Below are 24,444 nucleotides of genomic sequence, written 5' to 3' on the forward strand. Positions count from 1 at the left end.
AACCCTTATGAAAGGAAAATATATTTACCAATATATTACTTGTAAATATAGCCTATTGTAAATACATGGAATAATATATTGATGGTATTATACAATTTATTATATATTCCTGTAATATATTGCAAAATATACAAATGATTGCCTCTTTCATATATTGCAATATATTGGAGAATATAAATATTAAATCCCATATATGTGAATATATTGCCTAATGTATTATATGATATTTTCCAATATGCTGCAATATATTTTTGTTTCGTAAGGGAACAGCCATAAGGGATATGCATACAAGAGCCTGTTTGATAGAAAGTACATCACCCTGTCTCAGGCACACGTGACCAGTATCTTGACCTTTACTTAGAAGGTTTCCTAGTTACCACTTTGACGCTCAGAAATAGAGTGAAAAATCTCCTCTTAAGCCAAGGGAAAAGGGGTGAAGTGGTGCCCACAGGCTAAACGGTAGTTATTTTTCAGAACAAATAGAGTAAACCATAGATTTTAAACTTGTGTGAGATTAGTTTGTCAGTGTTAGTGAGGCTGGACACTCCTTTAGGTCAAGGCTCTTATGTACCATATTTTCAAAAGATCTTGTCTTTCAACCTGTGATTTTAGTGCTCCACATATAACTAAGTAAATATAGATTTTTCCATCCAGACTATTGTCTGTAGAATCTACTTATTAAGAGTAGGGCAAACTCTCAATAAGATCTGTCTGTAAAACCGTCATGGTATTTAACATGTGAAGGAGGCTTGTCATATTCACTGCCTTGAATTAAAATAAGATGAAATGTGTTTGTTTGTTGTTATTATTAAATTAATGTTTAAATTGTAAATTAATGGCCTGAGTGATGTATGGAAGTACTAATGATACAAGGCAGAGACCATAACTTTTAGGTCTTAAAGAATAATACACATCCCAGCTAATCAGATATGTCTGATTGGGTTTTTCTCAATAGACTCAATAGACCCTCTCAGTGTCAAACTAAAATGAAACAGACAATCAGAGACCGGGAACAAATGTAATGAATAATTGGATAATATATTTAATGAATTAATTCAAGTGATCACATTTAGCACATTATACTGGATAGAATATTATGTGCCATTTGTATAAAATATAAATCTACAATATAATTGTTATTTTTATACTGTAATAAACATAATACATAATATATTATCTGAGAGGCTATTTGAGAAGTTATCCTGAGCAACTTAATGAGAGCATACACAATACTGTGGCAGAGTATCAAGCCTATGATAATCTGTAACTCTTTTCTTTTCCCTGCAGCCAGCACGACTCAGATGACGCGAAAGCCTCTCTGAATTTAAAGCAGCAGCTCAGCTCAGCTCTGGGGTACACTAGAGACACTTTGTTGGTTGGTGAATCAAGGACTGTGAAAGGTTTAACTCTTGGACTTGGTATTAACATTTGCCTCGGCTCATTGAAGTGTTCAGTGCCAAATACAGCTGTAAACGAAGTCTGAAGCATTTTGTGGTCAGACCTCTCAAAACACAGATGAAGTCATAAACATGTGAAAAAAAACACATTTATAGTGTACAGTAGCCTAAATGATAATCTAGTCTTCTTGCACCTGCCTACTCACCTGTCAGTCAACCTTTGAGTAAAACATTTTACACTTTGCCAGTCTGTGGCAAAGAACCTAGGATCAGCTGAGACAAATGTTAATAGGTGATTTTTTTTTTCCAAAAGGACAAATGATAATACATTTGGATACAAATTATTAAGGGGCGATGAATTGAGAAATCAACTTTCCCTTGAGTCTTTGATATATAAAAGTTAATCGTGGAGCTAAACGGATCGTGCTACCGAGCAATAAACATGCATAGCAAGATAGCAAGATAATGTGCTGTGCCTGGTTGCGGAAGAACACAGTACCTGCATAAGCTTCCTTCGGATTCTAATATTAATAATGAGTGGATGTTTTTTTGCTTCATTTCACTGTGGAATTGTTTGTAAATAAGCCCAACGCCTGGGGCTATGTGTCTTCCAGATGGGCTACCAAAATGTAAGCCTGTCAGCATGCCGATGAATCTTAAATAGTGAAATAATATTAATTTCTTGATCTAGATTGTTTACTCTCTTGACCTTATATTTGAAGGGCGCGCATGCATGTGTGTGCGGTTCGGGCTTAAAGTATATCCATTGATCGGACGGGCCAAGTAATAAAAAAATAAGATTCCAATCAATCGCGGGTGGATGAGAGATTAATCATTATGTTTGTTCGATAAAGACGTTTTGCGAGCCCTGTGAGATAATCATTCCTGCTTTTAAAACAATCCCTTCCTTATGTGTGAACGGTGTGAAATGTGTGATAATTTTCGTCAATTACCTTATTTCGCTTATGAAAACGAGACATTTTGAATGACAACAATTTTACAAAAACAATTTATTTTCAGCAACGAATAAAAATGAGACAAAAATGTTAAGGAAGGTCGAATAGGGAAGAGATCCAGTCAGTACTGATGTCCTGTGTAATAGATGCACACATTTGAACTGTAATGTGCTGATCCAACTGCGGAAAAATGTAGCGGTGTTGCAAGTTCTACATTTTTAAGAAACTGTGCTTCAGAGCGGTTAAATCTATGAATAGTGCACATTTATGACAGGTAATAGTTCATGAACTAATGCTGATGAATAATGATGTTTTTTTTTTTATTTGATAATGTTTATATGTTTTAAATGGTTGTAACAATATATGTTTTATCTCTCTAAACTTGAAAGAGAAGCCTGCAACTGCAATAGTAAGGCGCAGACATTTAGAAAAAAGAGTCAATGTGTATTGTGAGCTTGTTTAGAATTTGAAATCACGCATTATATTTTGATTACACAATGAACAGTGTTTAATTTAAAGGGGGGGTGTGAAACACTCAGTTTCAGTCAATCTCATGTCAATCTTGAGTACCTATAGAGTAGTATTGCATCCTTCATATCTCCGAAAAGTCTATAGTTTTAGAGCTAAAGAATGACGAGCGCAAAGCGGTGACGTCCTCAAGCGTGGAGAAACTCATGGCTATCCAGCTCAGCTAATACAGATAATGTTCCAGAATCATTCGGAGGCTGAATAAATTGAACAGGAGAAACGGCAACAGCAGGACGTCCGTCTCTGTGGTATGTACTGAATTTACTCTTTGCACGTCAGACTAGTGTACATAGAACAACAAAATAGAGTCCATTAGCGCATTTGAATGACGAAGCACGCGATCGTGTCGTTTACTGATGTTTACTCACGCGACGAGCCAACAGCAGAGACATTTGAAACAGTTTTAACGTTACTCGCAGGCTGCTTCCAAAGCAGGACCGAACCTTTATCGCTGGGACCGCTAACTCAAAAACACACTTCTTTGGTATGATTTGGTGAAGTCCTGTGACAGCAGTGACCGTGGAGATCCGCGATGTTGTGAAGCTTCCCGTCATTTCTGCGTTCAAATCGGTTCAAATGCAGCGCTGCCTTCCCGGAATGCTGTGCTAAAGCGTTGAAGTCGCTTGACGTCACCCATAGGAATAAAGTGGAGCACGGTGCCTGGATCGACTGGATCTGCACCTGAGAGAGTGCATGTCCTCTCTCGCTCTAGTAACGCGCGCGCGCACCCTACCGGGAGAAGAGCCCGTACGGCCCATACAAGGACCTTCCGATCTATTAACGTCAAGTCGAGCCATACTCGTAAAAAACTCGCCGAAACTTGTGAGAAACCGGAAGGAGTATTTTTAACACAGAAATACTCCATCAAACGTCCAACATTAGTTTTTGAAACTTTGTCTATGTTTAGGATAGGAATCCAAGTCTTTAACAGTGTAAAAAGCTCAGTATGCATGAAACAGAATTTCACCCCCCCTTTAATTCCCATTTAATTCATAGTCAGGACAAAAGACCACTGCGCTTCACATGCATTTAAAAAATGTACTGCATTTTACTGTCTGCATTTTATTTCTGAAATGCTGGAAAGAATTTACCAGAATAATATTTCATCACCGCGCCACCTCAGCGAGTGGAAGCTTTTAAAAACTAAAATGAGAAAGAGAAGAAAAAAAAAAAACATGTTATATTTGAAACGGGACGTTATTGTGCCAGCACCATGCAAATCTTTATGTAATTTTATATATATATATATATATATATATATATATATATATATATATATATATATATATATATATATATATATATATATATATATATATATATATATATATATATATATATGTATTACATACAATTACATACATTAATAATATAAACCAAGTGGCTTTATGTTTACCTCATGTAAATAAAAGGCTGCATTAACTTATTTTCAAATGTAAACATTTAAAGATAAAATGTAAGACAGAAAACCATTTAAACTAGAGCACATTATTATAAAGGAGACTTAAATAATCAAATTATAAATAGGACATTATTTTCTTATTATTAAATTGAATATGATTATTCATATTATTTAAAGCATATGACATTTTATTTAAAGCAGACAATTATGTAGCTGACCTAGTGAGATCTCTGGATTGTCGGATCACAAAACTCGCTCCTCCATCGTGTATAAATTGCCTTTTGAATGCTGTTTTATCACTGAGGTGCCATGCAAATGTATTTTTTACAGATGTCCAGATGTGAAACAATTAAAATGTCTGATTAGGGCTTTGGTTTAAAATTGTCTTAATTTAAAATAAATTAAAATATTAAAATTAACTTAAATTATTTATATTAAAAAAATATATATATTTATATTAAAATATTAAATATTTATATTAAAATATTTCACATATTGAAGGTGATACGCACAACAACAGTAGAACTGTGCCAAATACAAACCCAATTCCAAAAAAGTTTGGACACTGTACAAATTGTGAATAAAAAAGGAATACAATAATTTACAAATCTCATAAACTTATATTTTATTCACAATAGAATGTAAATGTACATATAGTGAACAGCTGTAGGACCTATTTGGTCAATTGGCAACATGATTGGCTATAAAAAAAAAAGAGCCTCTCAGAGTGGCAGTGTTTCTCAGAAGTCAAGATGGGCAGAGGATCACCAATTCCCCCTACGCTGTGGCAAGAAATAGTGGAGCAATATCAGAAAGGAGTTTCTCAGAGAAAAAGGGCAAAAAGTTTGAAATTATCATGACCTACAGAGCATAATATAATCCAAAGATTCAGAGAATCTGAAAAAAATCTCTGTCAGGGTTCTGCCCTGGTAGCCGTGTCTGTGTTGTCTTTGTTTAATGTTTCTATGTTTGTGTTGTCTTAGCACATGTATCTGTCTGTCTTTGTGTTTGTTATGTGCTCCTCTTGCCCTTCCTCGTTTGCTGTTACCCCACCCCCTTGTTTAGTCCGGTCTAGTCCTCGGTTCACTAATTGTGCTCACCTGATCCTCATGTGTTCTGATCCCTTTATATTGTGCTACCTTCCCTCATGTCCTTGCTGGTTTGTTGCATTTGTGTGCGTTTGTTTTGTGTATGCAAGTTTCTAGCGCCTTGTCAAGTCGGTTCAAGATTTAGCGTCTCCTGTTTTTCTAGCTTTGGATTTATTTTCAGTTTTCTTTGTTCCTGAATTTTTAGTCTAGTTAAGTTTCTGATTTTATTTTGCTCTTTTTCTACAGGCTTTTGGTATTTCTCCCTAGACTTATTGTTCAGCTTTCTTGTTTTGGATAGTGTACCTATTTTATTTCTCTCCAGTTTTCCCCTTTTTTACTTCAGTCCTTTATAGAGATTTGTTTTGTTTTAGTTTCCTCTTTTGCTAGCTCCAGTTATTATTTAGGTTTAGTTTTTTCTTTATTCTTGATCGTTCGTTTGTCTGTTTTTCTTGTTGTCTTGTGTGTGTCCTATGTTGGTCCCTGCCCTGAGTTTTCCCTGGCTGCTGTCTCCACTGCCTGACAGCCAAGACTGGGGGTGATTTTGAGTGTACTTCTACCTCTGGTTCCTAGTGTTCCTGCCGGGCTTTTTCCACCATTGCCCTGCCTGGTGTTGCCTCCCAAGCTGTCCTCAAGTTCGTGTCTCCCAGGACTGGTCTCTGTGGTTATCCCCCCTGCCTGTCGTCGTGGTGTCTGTCCCCTGCCCTCCTGTTTGGACTGTCACTCATCCAAACAGCAGGGAAGAGTGACAGTCCACTCCCCTCTTGTGCAGTGTTGAACTGTCCTGTTAATAAAGTGTCTATTATTTGTTCACTCTGCATCTGGGTCCTCCATTTCCATATACCTGACACTCTGTGCGTAAGGGTCAAGGCCTGGATGCCTGTGTCTCTTTGGGCCCTAAGCCAGCAATGCATCACATAGAGGAATGCTACTGACTAATGCTAAGACCTTGCATTTTCCAATATGACAATGCAAGACCATATACTGCATCGATTACAACATCATGGCTACGTAGAAGAAGGATCCGGGTACTGACATGGCCAGCCTGCAGTCCAGATCTTTCCCCCATAGAAAACATTTGGTCATAAAGAGGAAGATGCGACGAAGAAGACCTAAGACAGTTGAGCAACTGGAAGCCTGAATTAGACAAGAATGGGATAACATTCATATTCCTAAACTTGAGCAACGTGTCTCCTCAGTCCCCAGACATTTGCAGACTGTTTTAAAAAGAAGAAGGGATGCCACACAGTGGTAAAAATGGCCTTGTCCCAACTTTTTTGAGATATATTGATGCCATGAACTTATTTTCCCCTTAAAATGTATACATTTCCTCAGTTTAAATATCATCATTGCATTCCTTTTTTATTCACAATTTGTACAGTGTCCCAACTTTATTGGAATCGGCTGTAATTATGGGGCGTGTTCAACCGAACCAGGAAAGACCTCATTTGGATAGACCTACAACCAATCAGAGCATCGCATAAAGTTAGTTGTCAAATGTCGACAGAACTCAACTGCACTGTGTTGCCAAGTCTGCGGTTTTCCCAAGGGTTGTTTTCCATGTCCACGGGTTGAAGCGACCTCAAGTATGTGGTATATAGACCAAGGAATGAAAATTTTAGCAGGCAACCATGCCAAAATAACACACATTTTACCCCCCAAACGCCATTTTTTTCGGAAGTTGACCAAATTAAATTAATTAAAGCCATATACTACAAAAACAGAGCATTGGTGATGCACGACTTTACTTCCTGCTTCGCTACTGTTCGGACGCTTACTGCTCCGCGCTTTGCTCTATCGCTTCTATATTTTATCTCATAATTTTAACTTCAGCAAATCAACACAGTGCTCAAACAACAAAGCTTGACTTCAACGATAAAACTAGAAACTCTGTTGACTGGATTACTACAAAAAAGTGGAATATTTCATCCGACCAGCCTCCACACTGCCATCAGCTTACATTCCGGAAGGGAAAACACAGCTGCCTACATTTAAAAGGATAAGAAAATTCCTCTTCTAGCTAAGGAATCTTCTTGCTGCACAAACTGCCACAGACTTTTACAAAGGATTGCAGTTCTTGAAACAAAGTTATTTGCGGAACCACCAAACCAGACAAACAGCAGAGCTTCATCATGAATGCCCTCTGCACACAGCCGGTGAGTCCCATAAATTTAGTGCTACTCAACAGATAGAGAAACAAGAAACTGATGAACACACTAATTGATGGCACAAACAGGGGGCAAGACCCAAACGCACTCGAGACATCAGATTGTCACAAGCTTCATATATTGCTGCAGTTGCATGCTCTACCCCCAACAACAAGGATTGCAAACACTTATTTTCTATCACCGTCTATACATCTCAAAAACAGATTTGAAATATTAATGAATGTGGGTGAGGAATCCCCAAATGTGATGAATGTGAATGAACACAAATTGCATCAGCCCGCAGCTAACACTAATGCTAACAGGTGCTCAAGGTCGAGCAGACAGCGGCGCGCAGCTCAGAGAGCAGCCGAGCCAAGGACTCTGATAGTGGGTGACTCTACAGTCAGAAACATTCGCAGCAGAGATACAACTACATGCTGCCTTCCACAAGCAACCATTTCTGATGTAAATAGGGAAATTGAGAACATTCTGATGAAACATAAGACTGCAAATCAACTAATCATTCATGTGGGGAAGAACGATATTCAGAGAGAGCAGTCAGAACTCATGAAGTCAGACTTCAATGAACTTTTTGAAACACGTAGAAAACTGAAAGTTCAGCCATTCATCAGTGGACCACTGCCAGTGAGAGGTACAAATAGGTTCTCAAGGTTGCTTGGGCTTAATACATGGCTGCAAAAAACCTGTAACATGAATGGAGTGAACTTCATCGATAACTTCAATCTCTTCTGGAGTCAGAGACGACTGTTTACATCAATTGGCCTTCATCGAAACTAACTTGGTGCAAGAGTGCTAAAGGACAATATTTATTTTTCCCTTCATCATCCTTCAGCTGTGTGTTTAAACCCACTCAACCTGATACAGAGTATAGATGACCACAGTACTTCAGCTCCTGAATGGACATTCAGTTGACACATCCCACAAGGACAATGATAACACCACGCAGCCACAACAATTGCTCATAGACACACTCCCAGCTGAGCCCTGCCCACAGAGCTCACCACAGACTGACTGTGATGGATTAGAACTGCTCCAAGATTCAGCACCCAAAGATGACTTTCTTGAAAATGGTCAGCAAAGCCAGGCCAACATACTTCAGCTTCCGATAACACAAGAGCAACAGCCCCTCTCACTGGACATGTCATTCCTCTTTCCAGCATCCCCGCATCTGAGTTTCTCAGAGAAATTGAGGAACTGATTTTTGTTGGAACTAGACTATCACACTCGATTGCTGCGAGCCCCCAGATATCAACCAAAAAGCGTCGAGCCCCACAACCAAAAAAGCCTGTGGGCCCAGCTCCCCCTCCTCCTGTGAGATTTCTTCGGTCACAACGCCCGGGCCCACACCCTCCTCCATCTGTTGTAGGTGAATCAAAAACAACTGATTCCAGCTCTTCAGTTATGTGTTTTGGGTCCCTGCTATGATTACAGTAACTTTATCAAATGTTTACAAAACAAGTGGGAACCCAGAGTGCCTGCCTCTTTATCTATCCCAGTTCTGTTACGTGAAAGAAAGCCTAAGGCCTTGTCAGGCCGTTTAACAAACCAATATAATCAGCTGCCTGTCACTTGTCAAACTAAGACTAATGTGGGTGAAAAAATTAATACTGTTAAGTTAGCACTTTTAAACATCTGTTCACTTAAGAACAAATCATTTCTAGTCAGTGACTTAATAACCACAAACAACCTAGATTTTTTGCTTCTCAATGAAATGTGGTTAGAAGAAAACTGTAGTGTAACAGTCCTAAATGAAGCAGCCCCTCCTAACTTTACTTTTATGAGTGTCTGCAGAGCTGTTAGGAGAGGTGGGGGTGTTGCTGCTCTTTTTAAAGATTTCTATCAATGTAAGCAAGTATCATTTGGTGAATATTTGTCTCTAGAATATCTGGGTATTGTGTTAAAAGGTGCTCCACACATCCTGCTTATTATTGTTTACAGGCCTCCAAAGTACTCTCCAGCCTTTATTGAGGAATTTACAGAACTGTTATCAATAATTTCCTCCGAGTTTGACTGTTTTGCTATTGCTGGGGATTTTAACATTCACATAGACAATGCTGAATCCAGCACAACAAAAGAGCTCATGACTGTTCTTAACACTTTTGATTTGACACAGCATGTAAATGGACCCACACACAACCATGGACACACTCTAGATTTACTTATCAGTAAGGGTCTAAAAATGTCATCGATTGTAATTAAGGATGTGGCAATTGCTGTGTCTCATTTCATTACATTTCGAAGGCTGCGTCCTCCGGAGGACACATCCTGTGTAGGATGCAGTATACGGAGTGTCCTCAATCAGAATTAAACGAGACGTCCTTCGTAGGACACACAGGCAGGAAGTGTCACGTTGCTATGCCAACAACTTCAGCTTCGTTGCGCTCTCACGCCAGTTATATGAATGAAAATTATTTATAACTTGAAAATGACTATGAAATGTTTCTTGTCTTGACAACAATGTACTGTTCTAAACATTTAAAATGCACTAAACCATTGTAATCCTTTTTACCACAACTATCTGTTTGAGGTAATATAGCTTAAAAAACAAAAACAACAACAAAAAAAGCTTGAACTACTTAATTTAAACATGACACCTACGCTCGCATGTATATCTGACGGTGGTGCCTTTTTTATATAATATATTTAAAAAATATGACGGTTGTTTACGGAGACGCAAAGAATTGTGGGTTATCTCCAGCCGTGAAGGATACTCCTCATGCACACTCCAAATTCCTGTGAAAGAAGGACACATTCGAAGGTCGCATTTGGAGAGTCCTACTCACTTTTTTGAAATGAGACGGCCTTATGACGTATGCGGCCTTCAAATGCGACCTCCGGAGGACGCAGCCTTCTGAAATGAGACACAGCTACTGTCTGGTCATTTCTGTATTTTCTTTGATATATCAATCTCTCCTGTCATTTAATCTAGATCTCTCTCTGTAAAAAAAGAGATGCTTAAATGAGAACACTAATGTGCTGTTTATGAAGGCTTTATCTCTAACACCAAGCATATCTGCAGACTCTGTTGATTTTCTCCTTGACTCCTTTAACTCAAAAGTTAAGAGTGTAATTGATGATATTGCTCAGGAATATCAAGTCAGGAATCTTGGAGTGATTTTGGAGTCAGACCTGAGTTTCAGTAGTCATGTCAAAGCAATAACTAAATCAGCATACTATCATCTGAGAAATATTGCAAGAATTAGATGCTTTGTTTCCAGGCAAGACTTAGAGAAACTGTTTCATGCTTTCATCACCAGTAGGGTGGACTATTGTAATTGTCTTCTCACCGGCCTTCCCAAAAAGACCATTAGACAGCTGCAGCTCATACAGAACGCTGCTGCCAGGATTGTAAGCAGAACCAGAAAATATGACCATATCACTCCAGTCCTCAGGTCTTTACACTGGCTTCCAGTTACATTTAGGATCGATTTTAAAGTACTACTACGTGTTTATAAATCTCTCAATGAGCTAGGACCTCAATACATTGCAGATATGCTGATTAAATACAAATCAAACAGATCACTCAGATCAACAGGATCAAATCAGTTAGAAATACCAAGAGTTCACTCAAAGCAAGGAGAGTCTTCTTTTAGCTATTATGCCAGCCGTAGTTGGAAGCAGCTTCCTGAACAGATCAGATGTGCTCCAACAGTAGCCACATTCAAATCCAGACTCAAAACACATCTGTTCAGCTGTGCATTTACTGAATGAGCACTGTGCCACTGTACGTCCGACTGATTGCACCCTATCTATGCATCATTTTTTAAATTAATTTTATAACTGTTTTAGTTTACCTTTGTTCTTTTCTTTGGTTATCATCATTTTATTATTTTTAATTCTCTTTACATTGTATTATTTTTCTTATACATTTTTTTATCCCTATTTTAATACCATTCTATGTAAAGCACTTTGAATTGCCATTGTGTATGAAATGTGCTATATAAATAAACTTGCCTTGCCTTGCCTTACCTTGCCTTGCATCTCGCAATGAGAATGCCCAAATGTTCATATAATTAAAGACTTTACGTTTTAAAAAGCCTTTGAAGTAATTCTCTTCAACTTCCAATATAAAAGACGTAAAAATACATGAAAGAAATCTGAGATCGTCGAGGCATCTTTGTTAAAAGGTTAAACCCAAAATTGAAATAGAGTGTCTATTCACACCAAGTGCAAATAGCATAACTTGTTGGCAAGTGCTATTCGCACTAGCTCCGCCTAACATGCCAGGCTGTGCCAAACAAGATTTAAAAAAAAAAAAAATCAACATCCTCAGTGATGCAATCAGTAAAGCGTATGCATGGCTAATAGATAACTCTTTTGTAGCAATCAACACAGGTTTGAATCTGCCTTTCGCAAAGCTTGCTCTTCTCTCTTTTTTCATCACAAATCACATCGAAAAGGCATATATTTTTAATACAAATTAAGAAAATGTTCTTAATGTGGAAATAAAGCGACAAACAAAATGTTTTAATAATAATAAAAGCATTTATAGGTTAGGGTTAGGGATAGGTGTAAGGAGGGCTTTTATTGTCCCTTTAAGGCGGCATTCCATTTAATAATTTAAATAAAAATAATAATTTACACTGTTATTATTGCATCCTTTTAATGTACAGAATGTATCTGTCAAAATAAATGATAAATTACATGTAATTACTATGTACTGTATATGGCAAATAACTGCTACTTTTATATGGTGTAAATAGAATACATCACTATTTTCACTTAGTAAATAGAATCTACAGCTATTTGCACTAGTGTAAATATCATCTATTGCTAAGAAAATATGTTATTTTCACTGAGTGTAAATAGAATCTAGTCGCTATTACTAACAATCGGTGTAAATAGAATCTATCGCTATTTGCTCTTAGTGTAAATAGCAACTATTTGCACTTGGTGCAAATAGCCGCTGCCAAATGAAAATTCTGTCATTAATGACTTCTCCTAATGTCGTTCGACACCCATAAGACCCCTGTTCATCTCCGGATCGTCAAAGTCACGTGATTTCAGCAGTTTGGTGGTTTGACTCGCGATCCGAATCATGAATCAAAACGGTTCGAAGCTTTGTTTTAAATTTGGCCCATCACTATATAAGTCGATTTTTGTTTTGTTTTTTGCGCACAAAAGCTATTCTCGTCGCTGCAAAAAATGATTGTAGAACCACTGTAGTGAGATCGACTTTGTAACGACATATTTAGTAGGGATGTCCCGATCCGATCATGTGATCGGAAATCGGGCCCGAACACGTGATTTCAGACTCGATCGGAATCGGACGTTAGCTTCCGATCAGGACTCGGACATATATGTATATTCTGGGGTGCCATGTAAAAGGTGCGCACTTGCACCGCGGTTCACCTCACATCTGATGACGCATCAATAATATGAGTTCTAACTGTAAAATAATGCGTTATGTATGTTTCTGTCGATGGATACACGTGCTGGCTCCTCAGTGATTACAACAGTGCTAATAAAAGAAAAACGTGGGCAAAACGGTCTATCTGTGTAAACTTTGTTCAATGCATGCGAGTGCTGCCGTATGTTTGAATATGACCAGTCATTTTCACAGTCATCGCCCGTGTGTAGAGAAGACACGAATGAGAACGCGCGCGAAAATATTGTCATTGTAAGTCTTGAGCTTAAACGGACAAACTCACACAAGAAGTATGTCGACATGTCCATCTTGATGAGTATCCAAGCAGACATAGTCTGAATATGCCTTAAGAGAATTTTATACAGTCGAGAAAGACGACACATATCCTTCCATTAGGTCTTAAAGGGGCAGTAGCCTTTACGGCTGCCTGTTTAATGTCAAACAAAAGATAAGGAATCACTTACTGCTCTTAATTGAATAGCTTTTGTAAGAATTAGTCTTTAATTTAAACAGTTAAATATGCAGCTATTTTACATTTGATTAGCCTACTTTATTCAATTTCTTTACCTAAAAACTACTGTAATGTTAGATCTATAAAAAAAACTGAAAAGCATTGTTAATTTTATTAGTATCTTTGCTCAAAAGTATTTATTTGTGCTGCTGCTTGTATTTAAGTTATTTGTTCTTATTTTCTTTATTTTTATAGTTGTCCTTTTTCCCCTGAACATAGCAAATACCTAACCGTACTGAAACCATGAACCTAAAACTGTGATACAAACCGACCTGTGAACAATCTGTACCGTTACACCTCTAACGTAGTATGCAAGGGCGGGTGCCACAAAATTTTGAAAATGTTCAAAGGGTGCCATGACTGAAAAAGGTTGGGAAACACTGTTCTAATGGACGCGAGGCAAACTAAACAATCAAATTACACTTCAACTATTTTTTTCCCCCAAAGTTGAGTTATTTTTCCCCAAATGTCACTGTAGCCAGTTATCATCACGATGATTTCATTTCAAGTGTTATTTTTTTAAATAAGTTTAGTTTTAGTTAGTTATTTGATGCTATAAAGACGGGGTGTGTGATGTCATGATTGACAGCTGAGATCGACGTCTTCTCTGAGTGAAGTTGTCACTGATGCACTAACTGACTTTTTTTCGGGATTTTTGGGAGCAGATTGTTTAATTTAATTTAATTTCCATAACTGTTATTTCACACCAATATAATTAATTGTTCTGCATCTTTGAGAGTTTGGGTGGGCTTTTTATATCGCTGTTATACTTCCTGCTCTGCGCAACTCCGGTCCCAGACTTTATTTATATTTACTGTTGCACTAAAATCCAAAAGTGAAGATTTTATGTTATTTATTACTTGATTGTTCAATCTACCTCACAGAAGTGCTCTGTTTGTTAGAGTTGTTGAATGTTAAAATAAGGTGAATCAAATAAAAAAATAAGGAACATCCTGGTTAATTTTTTCGCTCTTCTTTATTCTTTTTTATGTATTATAGAAGTATCGGATCGGGACTCGGTATCGGCAGGTACTCAAAATCAAATGACTCGGACTCAGACTCGAGGGCAAAAAAACCTCATCGGGACATCCTTAATATTTAGTGCCTTTTATGGGTATTGAGAGAGGACCCATAACATTGGTGTCAATGGAGGCCTTTCTGAGCCATCGGATTTCAACAAAAAAATATCTTCATTTTTCTTTTAAGAGGAGGTATTAAGAGTGAACGATATGAGGGTGAGTAATTAATGACATAATTTTAATTTTTGGGTGAACTAACCCTTAAGTAATGTCACTAGGAAATAACTATTCATCTTGACCTATGGATATAGGTTAAAAACAATGGCCTGTTGTCCAAGCATCTTAATGAGATTTGTAATCAAAATAAAATAGAATGTACATTTAGATGCAACCTTTTAATTGTTGTTTTTCATTTGCACCTCCCTACAAAAGAGCCTAATTAATGACCTGCCTGTTTCCTGTTTCTAAGCAAAATGAAATGCCCTCTGCAACATTAACACCACAGTTACCAAACATTAGTGGCAGTCATTTTATTTAATGAGAGAGAGGTCATTTTAGTGACCTGTCTTCTCCATATCTGACTTAAGAGGAAGGGAGCTTAGAAAAAAGAAAGCACTCTAATAGATCCATGATTCCAGTTGGCATTTCAAATGCAATTTCAGGTGTAATTATCAAAAATGTGTGCACTGCTTAGACTTGACAGGAGGAGCCATTGTGTGCAGAAACATTGTCTGGTTTCCATTGCTTTCTACTACAACAACTACTGACAACTGAGGTGCATAAAGTATTCCAGCAGCAGCTGGCATAGGCAGTTGGCTGTTGTGCCAAAAGATTGCAGAAAATGTGCTCATAGTTTTTACAGTTCACTGTGCTGCTGCAGACTGTCCCAGAGAGCAGAACTGTTAATGGTGGTAGAGATCAGGGGGCCACAGAGCAATTGCAGCAGTATGTGGCTGAGAAGAAGTTTAGTCTTTAAGAGAGCTGCCCACTGAAGTGCTAAAAACACCTCTGAGAGATGAAAGCTGAAACTGGAGTTGTAACCACATCGCTCTCACCTTCATGTACAGGGCATTTAACACAGAGGTCAGAAACGTGATCCATAGTTGGATGCATTTGTTTTAGATGCCAAGACTTGCATAGCAACAAACAAGTTACAGCAACATTGGCTGTAGAATGTAGAGTATATGGTCAATTTCTGTTTTCCAACAAATAGCCAAAAATACAATACATTGACTTTTCACATCATGTTTTATTACTTGTCTTTAGCTGCTTTCACACAGAGTGTTGATCCCAGAAAATTGCCATAAAATTGCCTTCTGTGGGAACGCAAACACATCCCTGATCGATGTGTGGGTATCATATTTCTTTACCTCGCATCTACGGTCAAACCAAAATTTATTGAGAAACAGATTTAATTTTTTTTACTAGTGGGTTCAGGACACTATAGTTATTTACTTTTAAGGGAGGATATCAAAAGTAATAAACTATGATATATTATACCCAAACATTCTTTTTACAGTGGACCAGTAAAATGTATAGAAATTTTGACCTGACCATGTTTTGGTTAAAGGGGTCATATAATGCCTTTTTTTATACAAGTTAATAAGATTCTTTAGTGTCTAAATGAAAACTTTGTTATATACTTAAATAAAAACTTATCATTAGTATTACAAGAAAACACTAATTTCACCTGGTCAAAAACAACTCTGTTTTCACCAAGCCATTTAAGTATATACGACTTTAAATGATATATGACCTCACACCTACACTCACTTCTTCTGGAGATGCAGCAGGAACTCGAAGAGCTGGTACAGATCTGGGTATTTTATTCAGGAGCAGCTTCTTAGCAAACCTGCTTCATACTGATCCTCGGTTATAAGGCAGTCTGGTAAGAAATGCTTCGCGGTTCGCGTAGACATAAGAGCATCGACGAAAACAAAACTCAGCCTCTGCATCTTCTGCGATTCAGATTTAGAAACATCTGAATGACTGCCGTGTTCATTATTACACCCAAGAACAGAACACCACAATCGCTTAGATGCCCTTCTGCTCCAGCATACAAAAATGGAGGACGGTGACGACGACAGCTTGAGCTCGCTCAGGGCTGGTCTGAGTTGAAACGCTGCTGTCAATCAAAAGTTGTGGGAGGGGCGTCTGACCGCGAGACGTCACACGTTCGAACGGCTCGATGTGAGACAGGGGAAAACATATAAGGAGATTTAAAAAAACACTTTTTTTTTTACAAATTTTATCATTATAGGATGGTTGTGTACAGGCACTGCCAACACACATTTCCATACAATCAGCTTGTAAAAGTGCATGTACCATTATATGACCCCTTTAAGTGTTTTTTATTTTATTTTTTATTATTATTATTGCTAATGCAACCTTTTGCACCACAGACTGAACAAAATGAAGCATTACTTGGTAATTGGTTGACCTAAATGGGTATTATCTGATTGTTTACTTAAATTTAACAGCTGACAGGTGATTGGTTGAATGTAATCCATTGCCTACCTTTCTATCAAAGTTATCTGAATTTATCAAGATGAATTTGTTCTGACACAGTTTAACTCTGATTTCAGTGTATTACTATTAATCAAATAAACTGATAATGTGAGAAAATGATGGTGTCTGAATTTTCTGTTAATTTGACTGTATGTTCTAGGTTTTTGATATCTTCGTTCTTAAATTAACTTGGGTTCTAGAAAGGCACTATAAATAAATAAATAAAAAAAAAACAATTCCGAATTGTAAATAAATATTTAAAAAATAAAATATTGCAGGTTGGTTCTGAAAGCTGTAGGTTGTGCAGTATGCATGCAGAACATGGTGATATGGCATACTTTACAATATGCCGTATCAATACACTATACAGTGTCACTCCACTGCTGGTACCTGCATCAACTCTTTAAAATGCTGAAAGCGTGCTTGTCTCCTCTGTGTTTTGGGATATATGCCCAGTTATAATGCTGTTCTCCATCACTTCAGTAAATTACTGCTGCAATGATCAGTAAAACATTTCCACAATTTTTCCACAAAAGAAAAATCTTTCCACAGGCAGTAATAGAGCCACATGAATTGTGACAGCTAAAGAGCAGTGAGTATTGTGAATAGCTAGATAAAATAAATAAAATAAATAACTTTATGAATTAAAGTGAAGTGTATGTTCACCAGTAACTATGTCAGTGCAGTCCATTGTAATCATACACTATATATATATATAAAACTCAGATTGTGTTCATCAGAAATAAGAGAGTAATATACACCTATGATCACTTGAAGCTGAGTAAATCATTGGGTCATTTTCATTTTAAAGTGAACTACCTTTAATGCTGAATTACAATAATGTTTATGGTACAACACTATGGCAGTATTCAGCAGCTAGTTAAACCGAACTGCAAATGAGACATATTTGCTGAAATTTTTTATGCGGTGCAGTTGCTGTGCAATGAAATCGCATGGGGTCTATGTATTAAGAACTGCCCTATCAGCCCTTAATCTGGAACCAAGCAGAGATATTGACTAACACAGGAAGTCATCCCTCCCTACATGTCTGACATCAGCCTTGTTTGTCTTTCACCATATGCCGACCACTCCAGACACACAATATGTCAGTGACAAACATTGGGTCTTGTTTTAAATACAGCAAGTCATTAGCTGCTCATATTCTCCATTTAATTAATTAATTAATTATTTTTTTATTTGACAAAACTGGCAACTATTTCCTTGAGGAATAAATTGTTCATCCTTAATAGAACAGTTCAGAATAGCTAGGGCAGACTTCTGATTACTATCTGAATTCCCAGGTGTAATCTCACAGTTGCAGCATTTTGATTAACTTTGAACGCAATTATCCTTACTGGACACGCAGGTCAAACATGCGGGTGGCTCAGCTACGATGGGAGTAGCGCACATAAACTTTATATACTCATCATTAGAAAGGGAGGAGAAAGCTGGATATTTTACATTTTATATTAGAAGCAAGATGTGAGTCAAGTAAAACAATGTATAACTTTGACATAATATGGGGTACAATATAAAGTTCAGTTCCGTCATGGTCACAATTTAGAGAAGATAAAAGCAAAATTAAAGCAGCACTAGGTAACTTTTTAACCTTCATAATATATTTTCAAGACTCAATTGTATCAATTGTGATGATACATCGACTTACAATAGCTTGAATGACACGTCTGTCATAGCTTGATGGGGTCTGTATCGTTTTTAATTGTACTTTTAAATTTCGGGTTTCGGGTAGCAACCCGTGAACAAAAAGAACTACGAAATTCGACTGCTTTATGGCATATACGTCACTTCCACCAACACCCACACTTCCTTAAATTCGGACGTACGAGCCCAACTTTGTTCGTCGGATAATATAGTCATGTCCGAAGCAGCACAGACAAATAAGAAAGAAAAGGTTTTGTTGGAGGAAAGCAATAAGAGGAAACGAAAAAGTGATGGGATTAAAGACAAGACGAGGATAAACATTGGACCATCGTTTGCTCGTGGCATGAGCTGAAGGAGGCGTGCACGACCGATGCTGTCATGCTTGTTATGGTGATTACCTACCACTCAAACACTGAATTGAAGTATCATATAGATTCTGTAAAACGGTAACCAATAGACTACTATAATGTGGCTGGCTTGTAAACGTGAGCATCGTGATTATTTGGCGTTTGAAAAAAAATAAAACCCATGAAATTATATTCATATGACATGCTGAAACATATGCCACTGACTGTACCTGGGATGAAGACATTTCACACGCGACGCAACCCTGTTGTAGGATGACAGAGCTTACTAGTTGAGGACATTATTTTTTCCCAACTGTAGGGGGACCCCGAGACCAAAAGTTGCCAAGTGCTGCTTTAAACAGGTTATAATTGCTTTTAAAAGCCACAAAACTGATATGACAGCAGAATATAATCAGTAAGTAAAGTGAATAAATAAAAGATTTGGCACTTGACATTTCTTGCCACTGACTTGCCAATATAAAAATTGTTTCATGGTTTATACAGAATAGGCTGCAGTCAACTGCATACAAGTTGGTATTAGGGGTGAAATAGTATTTCTGAAATTAAATATAGCACAAAAAATTATGTATACGTAAAAAATTTAATATTTCCTGTTATCCACTTAAAGGGTTAGTTCACCCAAAAATGAAATTGATGTCATTAATGACCCTAATGTCGTGCCACACCCGTAAGACCTCCGTTCATCATCGGAACACAGTTTAAGATATTTTATATTTTAGTCCCAGAGCATAATGCAGTCAATTCCCACTTCACTGTCCATGTCCAGAAATGACCATTTCGGGTCGCCAATGTCACGTGATTTCAGCAGTTTGGTGCTTCAGAACAGCTGAAATCACGTGACATTGGCGACACAAATCATTGATCAATTTACTGATTCATTGACCGTTTAATTATTTTTGGAGGCACATGGAAGAGAAGACAATGCTGAATAAAACCAAAATGTATTTTCGATGCATCAAGAGACTCTAATCAACCAACTGATGTCACATATGGACTACTTAGATTATGTTTTTATTAGCTTTCTGGACATGGACAGTGAAGTGGGCATTGACTGCATTATGCTCTGGGACTAAAATATAAAATATCTTAAACTGTGTTCCGATGATGAATGAAGGTCTTACGGGTGTGGAACGACATTAGGAACGACACCTTTTCTTTGAACTAACCCTTTAAATATATATATATACATATATATATATATATATATATATATATATATATATATATATATATATATATATATATATATATATATATATATATATATATATATTTTTTTTTTTTTTTTTTTTTTTTTTTTTTAAATCTTTCTAATGATTTCTAAGCCTTACAGGAAAACAGCTAATTTGACAAAAGCTAAATTGCCTAGTAAAGGTGATGCTGAACCAGAATTGAATTTGCACTCTTAGGTCTGCCATATACATCAGGTATACGTACATCTTTCTTTTTGACTAAAATATTGTGTTTTTTTCTCCCTCCAGTCTCTCTCATGTAACTTCCCCCCCCCCCCCCCCACCACACACACACACACACACACTGGTTCTCAATAATACACAATTTGGGGTATATCAGTTAAAAGGCCCATGAATGAAAACAACCTTAGGGTGCCGATAATGCAGTTGTCTTACCTGATCCCAGGGACAGATGATTCCTCCAAAAAACATAAAGAGGTAACCCATGGAAACCAGGCAGGCCCAGATCACCAAGGAGAAAACATGGAGCAGCTTCTTGAAGACGGACTCGATGCAGACCAGAACAAAGATAGTGAGGAAAATAGCCAGCGCAGTGGGGACAGTGATTACAAAGGCGATGTGATCCTCGATATCCTGCAGAGAGATTGCAGTGTTACAAAAAGACCTTTAACTGTGCCTTCCAACTGCACCTGCATGACAGCCACTAGATAATAGTCTATCAGATAAACTACAGACTGCTTATCAACCCAAAACCCCACAGATTCTGCTGTCAAATTTAGGAACTGAGCAGTGACCTTTCATTGAACTTTGCTAGTTAATTTGTTTCCTCTATATGTTACAGTGCTCCTGTTACTATTAACAATGCACAGTGGTTATAATACAAAATATATTGTATAATTATAAGCAGTGCCACAAATAATTACACATTAAGTATAGGTTAAAAATAATAATCATTAATTAATGATGATGCAGTGCACTTACACTATTACTACACTGGTATGTAGCATACTGAAATTTGGTATTGTAACAGTGCTTTATTGTGATCTCCGTTGGATTAACTGCTTGTATTATTGTCATCATTAAGTTGATTTGGAAAAAAAAAAAAAACTCCTGAATCAGGTTTCAACAATTCTTGCAGAGTTTAGTCCCATCCATAATCATCATCATCTTCTTCTTCTTCTTAATTTATTGGCAGTTAGCAGACCTGCTCTATCCTGCATTACCGCCACCAACTGAACTGGAGTGTGGAGCAGTCATTGGAAATAATAAAAATTAAAAAAAATATATATATATATAATAATTTAGGTGAGTAAAGGACTCTAAGGAACACCTGTATAATTTCTCATTAATGTAATTATCTAATCAACCAATAGCATGGGAGCTTCTTCAATGCATTTAGGGGTGCGGTCCTGGTCAAGACAATCTCCTGAACTCCAAACTGAATGTCAGGATGAGAAAGATAGGTGTTTAAAGCATTTTTTTTTTTTACAAAGTATTTTACAATCTGCTCAGTTACTGGGATTTCACGCATAACCAAAGGGTTTACAAAGAATGGTGTGAAAAGGAAAAAACATCCAGTATGTGGCAGTCCTGTGGGTGAAAATGCCTTATTGATGCTAGAGGTCAGAGGAGAATGGGCCGACTGATTCAAGCTGATAGAAGAGCAACTTTGACTGAAATAACCACTCGTTGCAACTGAGGTATGCAGCAAAGAATTTGTGAAGCCACAACACGCACAACCTTGTGGCGGATGGGCTACAACATCAGAATAACCCACAGGCTACCACTCATCTCCACTACTAATGGGAAAAAGAGGCTCCAATTCGGTTACAACTCGGTTTCTGTACAGTCAGAATTTGGCATAAACAGAATGAGAACATGGATCCATCATGTCTTGTTACCACTGTGCAGGCTGGTGGTGATAGTGTAATGGTGTGGGGGATGTTTTCTTGGCACACTTTAGGCCCCTTAGTGCCAATTGGGCATCGTTTAAATTCCACGGCCTACCTGAGCATTGTTTCTGACTATGTCCATCCCTTTATGACCAACATGTTCCCATCCTCTTATGGCTACTTCCAGCAGGATAATGCACCATGTCACAAAGCTTGAATCATTTGAAATTGGTGTCTTGAACATGACAACAAGTTCACTGTACTAAAATGGCCGCCACAGTCACCAGATCTCACCCAGATAGAGTATCTTTGGGATGTGGTGGAGCGGGAGCATTGTGCCCTGGATGTGCATCCCACAAATCTCCATCAACGGCATGATGCTATCTCATCAATATGGGCCAACATTTCTAAAGAATGATTTCAGCATCTAGTTGAATCATTGTCACGTAGAATAAAGGCAGTTCGGAAGGCGAAAGGGGGTCAAACCCAGTATTAGCAGGGTGTTCCTAATGATCCTTTAGATGGATATACAGTATCTTTAAAAACTTAAAAACTCAATATTACATATTGCATAGGAATTCTTCCCCCTTTTTAGACAGAACATTTTCTAATGTGTTTCCTTCATCTTATCCTTTATCCCATGTATTTTATTTTTATATGCTAAGCAATTTATCCATCCTTACTCAAACACTAACTAACCTACACCTTTAAATTGAGAGATCCTTGATGACGTGGCAGTCGAGATGTGCAACTTTACGGTGTGTATCCAATTATTTTTAAGGAACACGTCAACTTTCTGGGACTTTAGCTTATTCACCATATCCCCCAGAGTTAGATAAGTCCATACTGTGCATGTCATAACTCTTGTCTGATGCACCCACAACTATCCTAACTTAGTACAAAGACTGGAGGTAAATGTCTATATTGTAAATACTGAAATTATATTATTTAAATACAATTATACATTTCAAAATATTAAGGGTTATTTCATAGTTTAGTTTGAATGTATCTTCAATGCCCAGCGTTGTATATGCACTGCAGCACATTTTCCAAACATACTATAAAGGGATTAGATAAATGTATATGTTAAGTATAAGTGATAGATACTTTCTTTTTTTAAATGAAATCTAGTGTACCAGTGCTTCATGGTTGTTGCATAACCTTTTTTTTTTCATTGTTTATCATTGACAATTTAAAATAGGTCATGATGTCGTCTATTAAATAATTTTGCGACAAAACACTGTTCACACTAAACTACTTAAAATATGAAAGGTGTGGGTGAATGAGATCAAAGCTACCCAGAAGGAGGGAGGAAAATCTCTTTCACATCTCAAATGTTTCTGCTAGACTGTGGTTACATTAGTATCAAATGGAGATTTTTTTGAGTCTCCTTTTTTTCACACTTGTCTCCTGAGGTGGTCTAAAGACCATTGTGAGCAACTAAAGACTCCAACTGAAGTTTCAGTTGAAAGATCTCAGCAACATCACACACCATGCTCAATTTTTTTTCCTTAGCTTGAGAAAGTGTCCTATGCCTCCTCTAAATATTCAGAAGATACCTCAACAACACACTGTGCTTAGATTTTTTTCCCTTAACTAAAGACTGCAGTTTAGAAGCTTTTAATGTGATTATACTGGGTTTACAAAGATGTATACAATTGACAGCATAGCTTTACAGAAACAAAGCTTGCCTCTTTCCAACTGTAATCACTTGTATCTGTGATACTTATATTGTCTCTGTGTTGAAAAAACATAGATTAAACACAGTTGGCTTAACAGTTCAGATGAAGTGCTACAAAATTTTTATTGAATCAACATCTTCAATATTCTGCATTCAGCATATTTTATTTAATTGATTTTCCATTTTATCATTAAACTATACATTTACAAGGTCATATTGTAATGTGCATATATGTCATACATTTTGCTAACCTAACATCTTTATTACTCCTCCAAGATATTTGATACCACCCCATATCCCCTCACTCCCACCCCCCAAATGTATTATCCCTATTTTTTAATTCATAGATAAACTGAAATTTCAATGCTATTTTGACCACTGAACTAGGAAATGTCAGGTTATGGTAGATACTGAAATGTTGCTCAGTGTTGCTAACTGCAATTAGAGTCTAATATAATCTAACAATAAACAATAACTAACACATGCTACATAAATACTGCTGGCTAGATTCCTGAGAGGTCAACTAATGGCGTAAAATCTTTAAAAAATCACACACACACAAAAACATCATAATAATAAAAAAAAAAAAAAAAAGTGTAATTTCATCACGACACAGATACAACTGAATGAGCTTGAACATTTAAAATCTAACTATAATGTAACTTTAAAATCATCATAAATTATATGCAAGGAGCCGGAAACATCA

The 24,444-nt window shown here is 37.1% G+C and overlaps 1 protein-coding gene across 1 annotated transcript in view; it reads right to left on the minus strand.

Annotated features, from left to right (window-relative positions):
* Positions 1-24,444, minus strand: part of adcy2a (adenylate cyclase 2a) — a 175,350-nt gene that overhangs the window by 139,526 nt on the left and 11,380 nt on the right. Inside the window, exon 2 of the mRNA XM_067449225.1 lies at positions 20,601-20,798. Within this exon, the coding sequence (XP_067305326.1) occupies positions 20,601-20,798 (198 nt within the window). The remainder of the gene's footprint in view (positions 1-20,600; positions 20,799-24,444) is intronic.

The sequence above is a fragment of the Pseudorasbora parva genome, chromosome 7 (assembly GCF_024679245.1).
Source record: "Pseudorasbora parva isolate DD20220531a chromosome 7, ASM2467924v1, whole genome shotgun sequence".
Classification (NCBI taxonomy): Eukaryota; Metazoa; Chordata; class Actinopteri; order Cypriniformes; family Gobionidae; genus Pseudorasbora; species Pseudorasbora parva.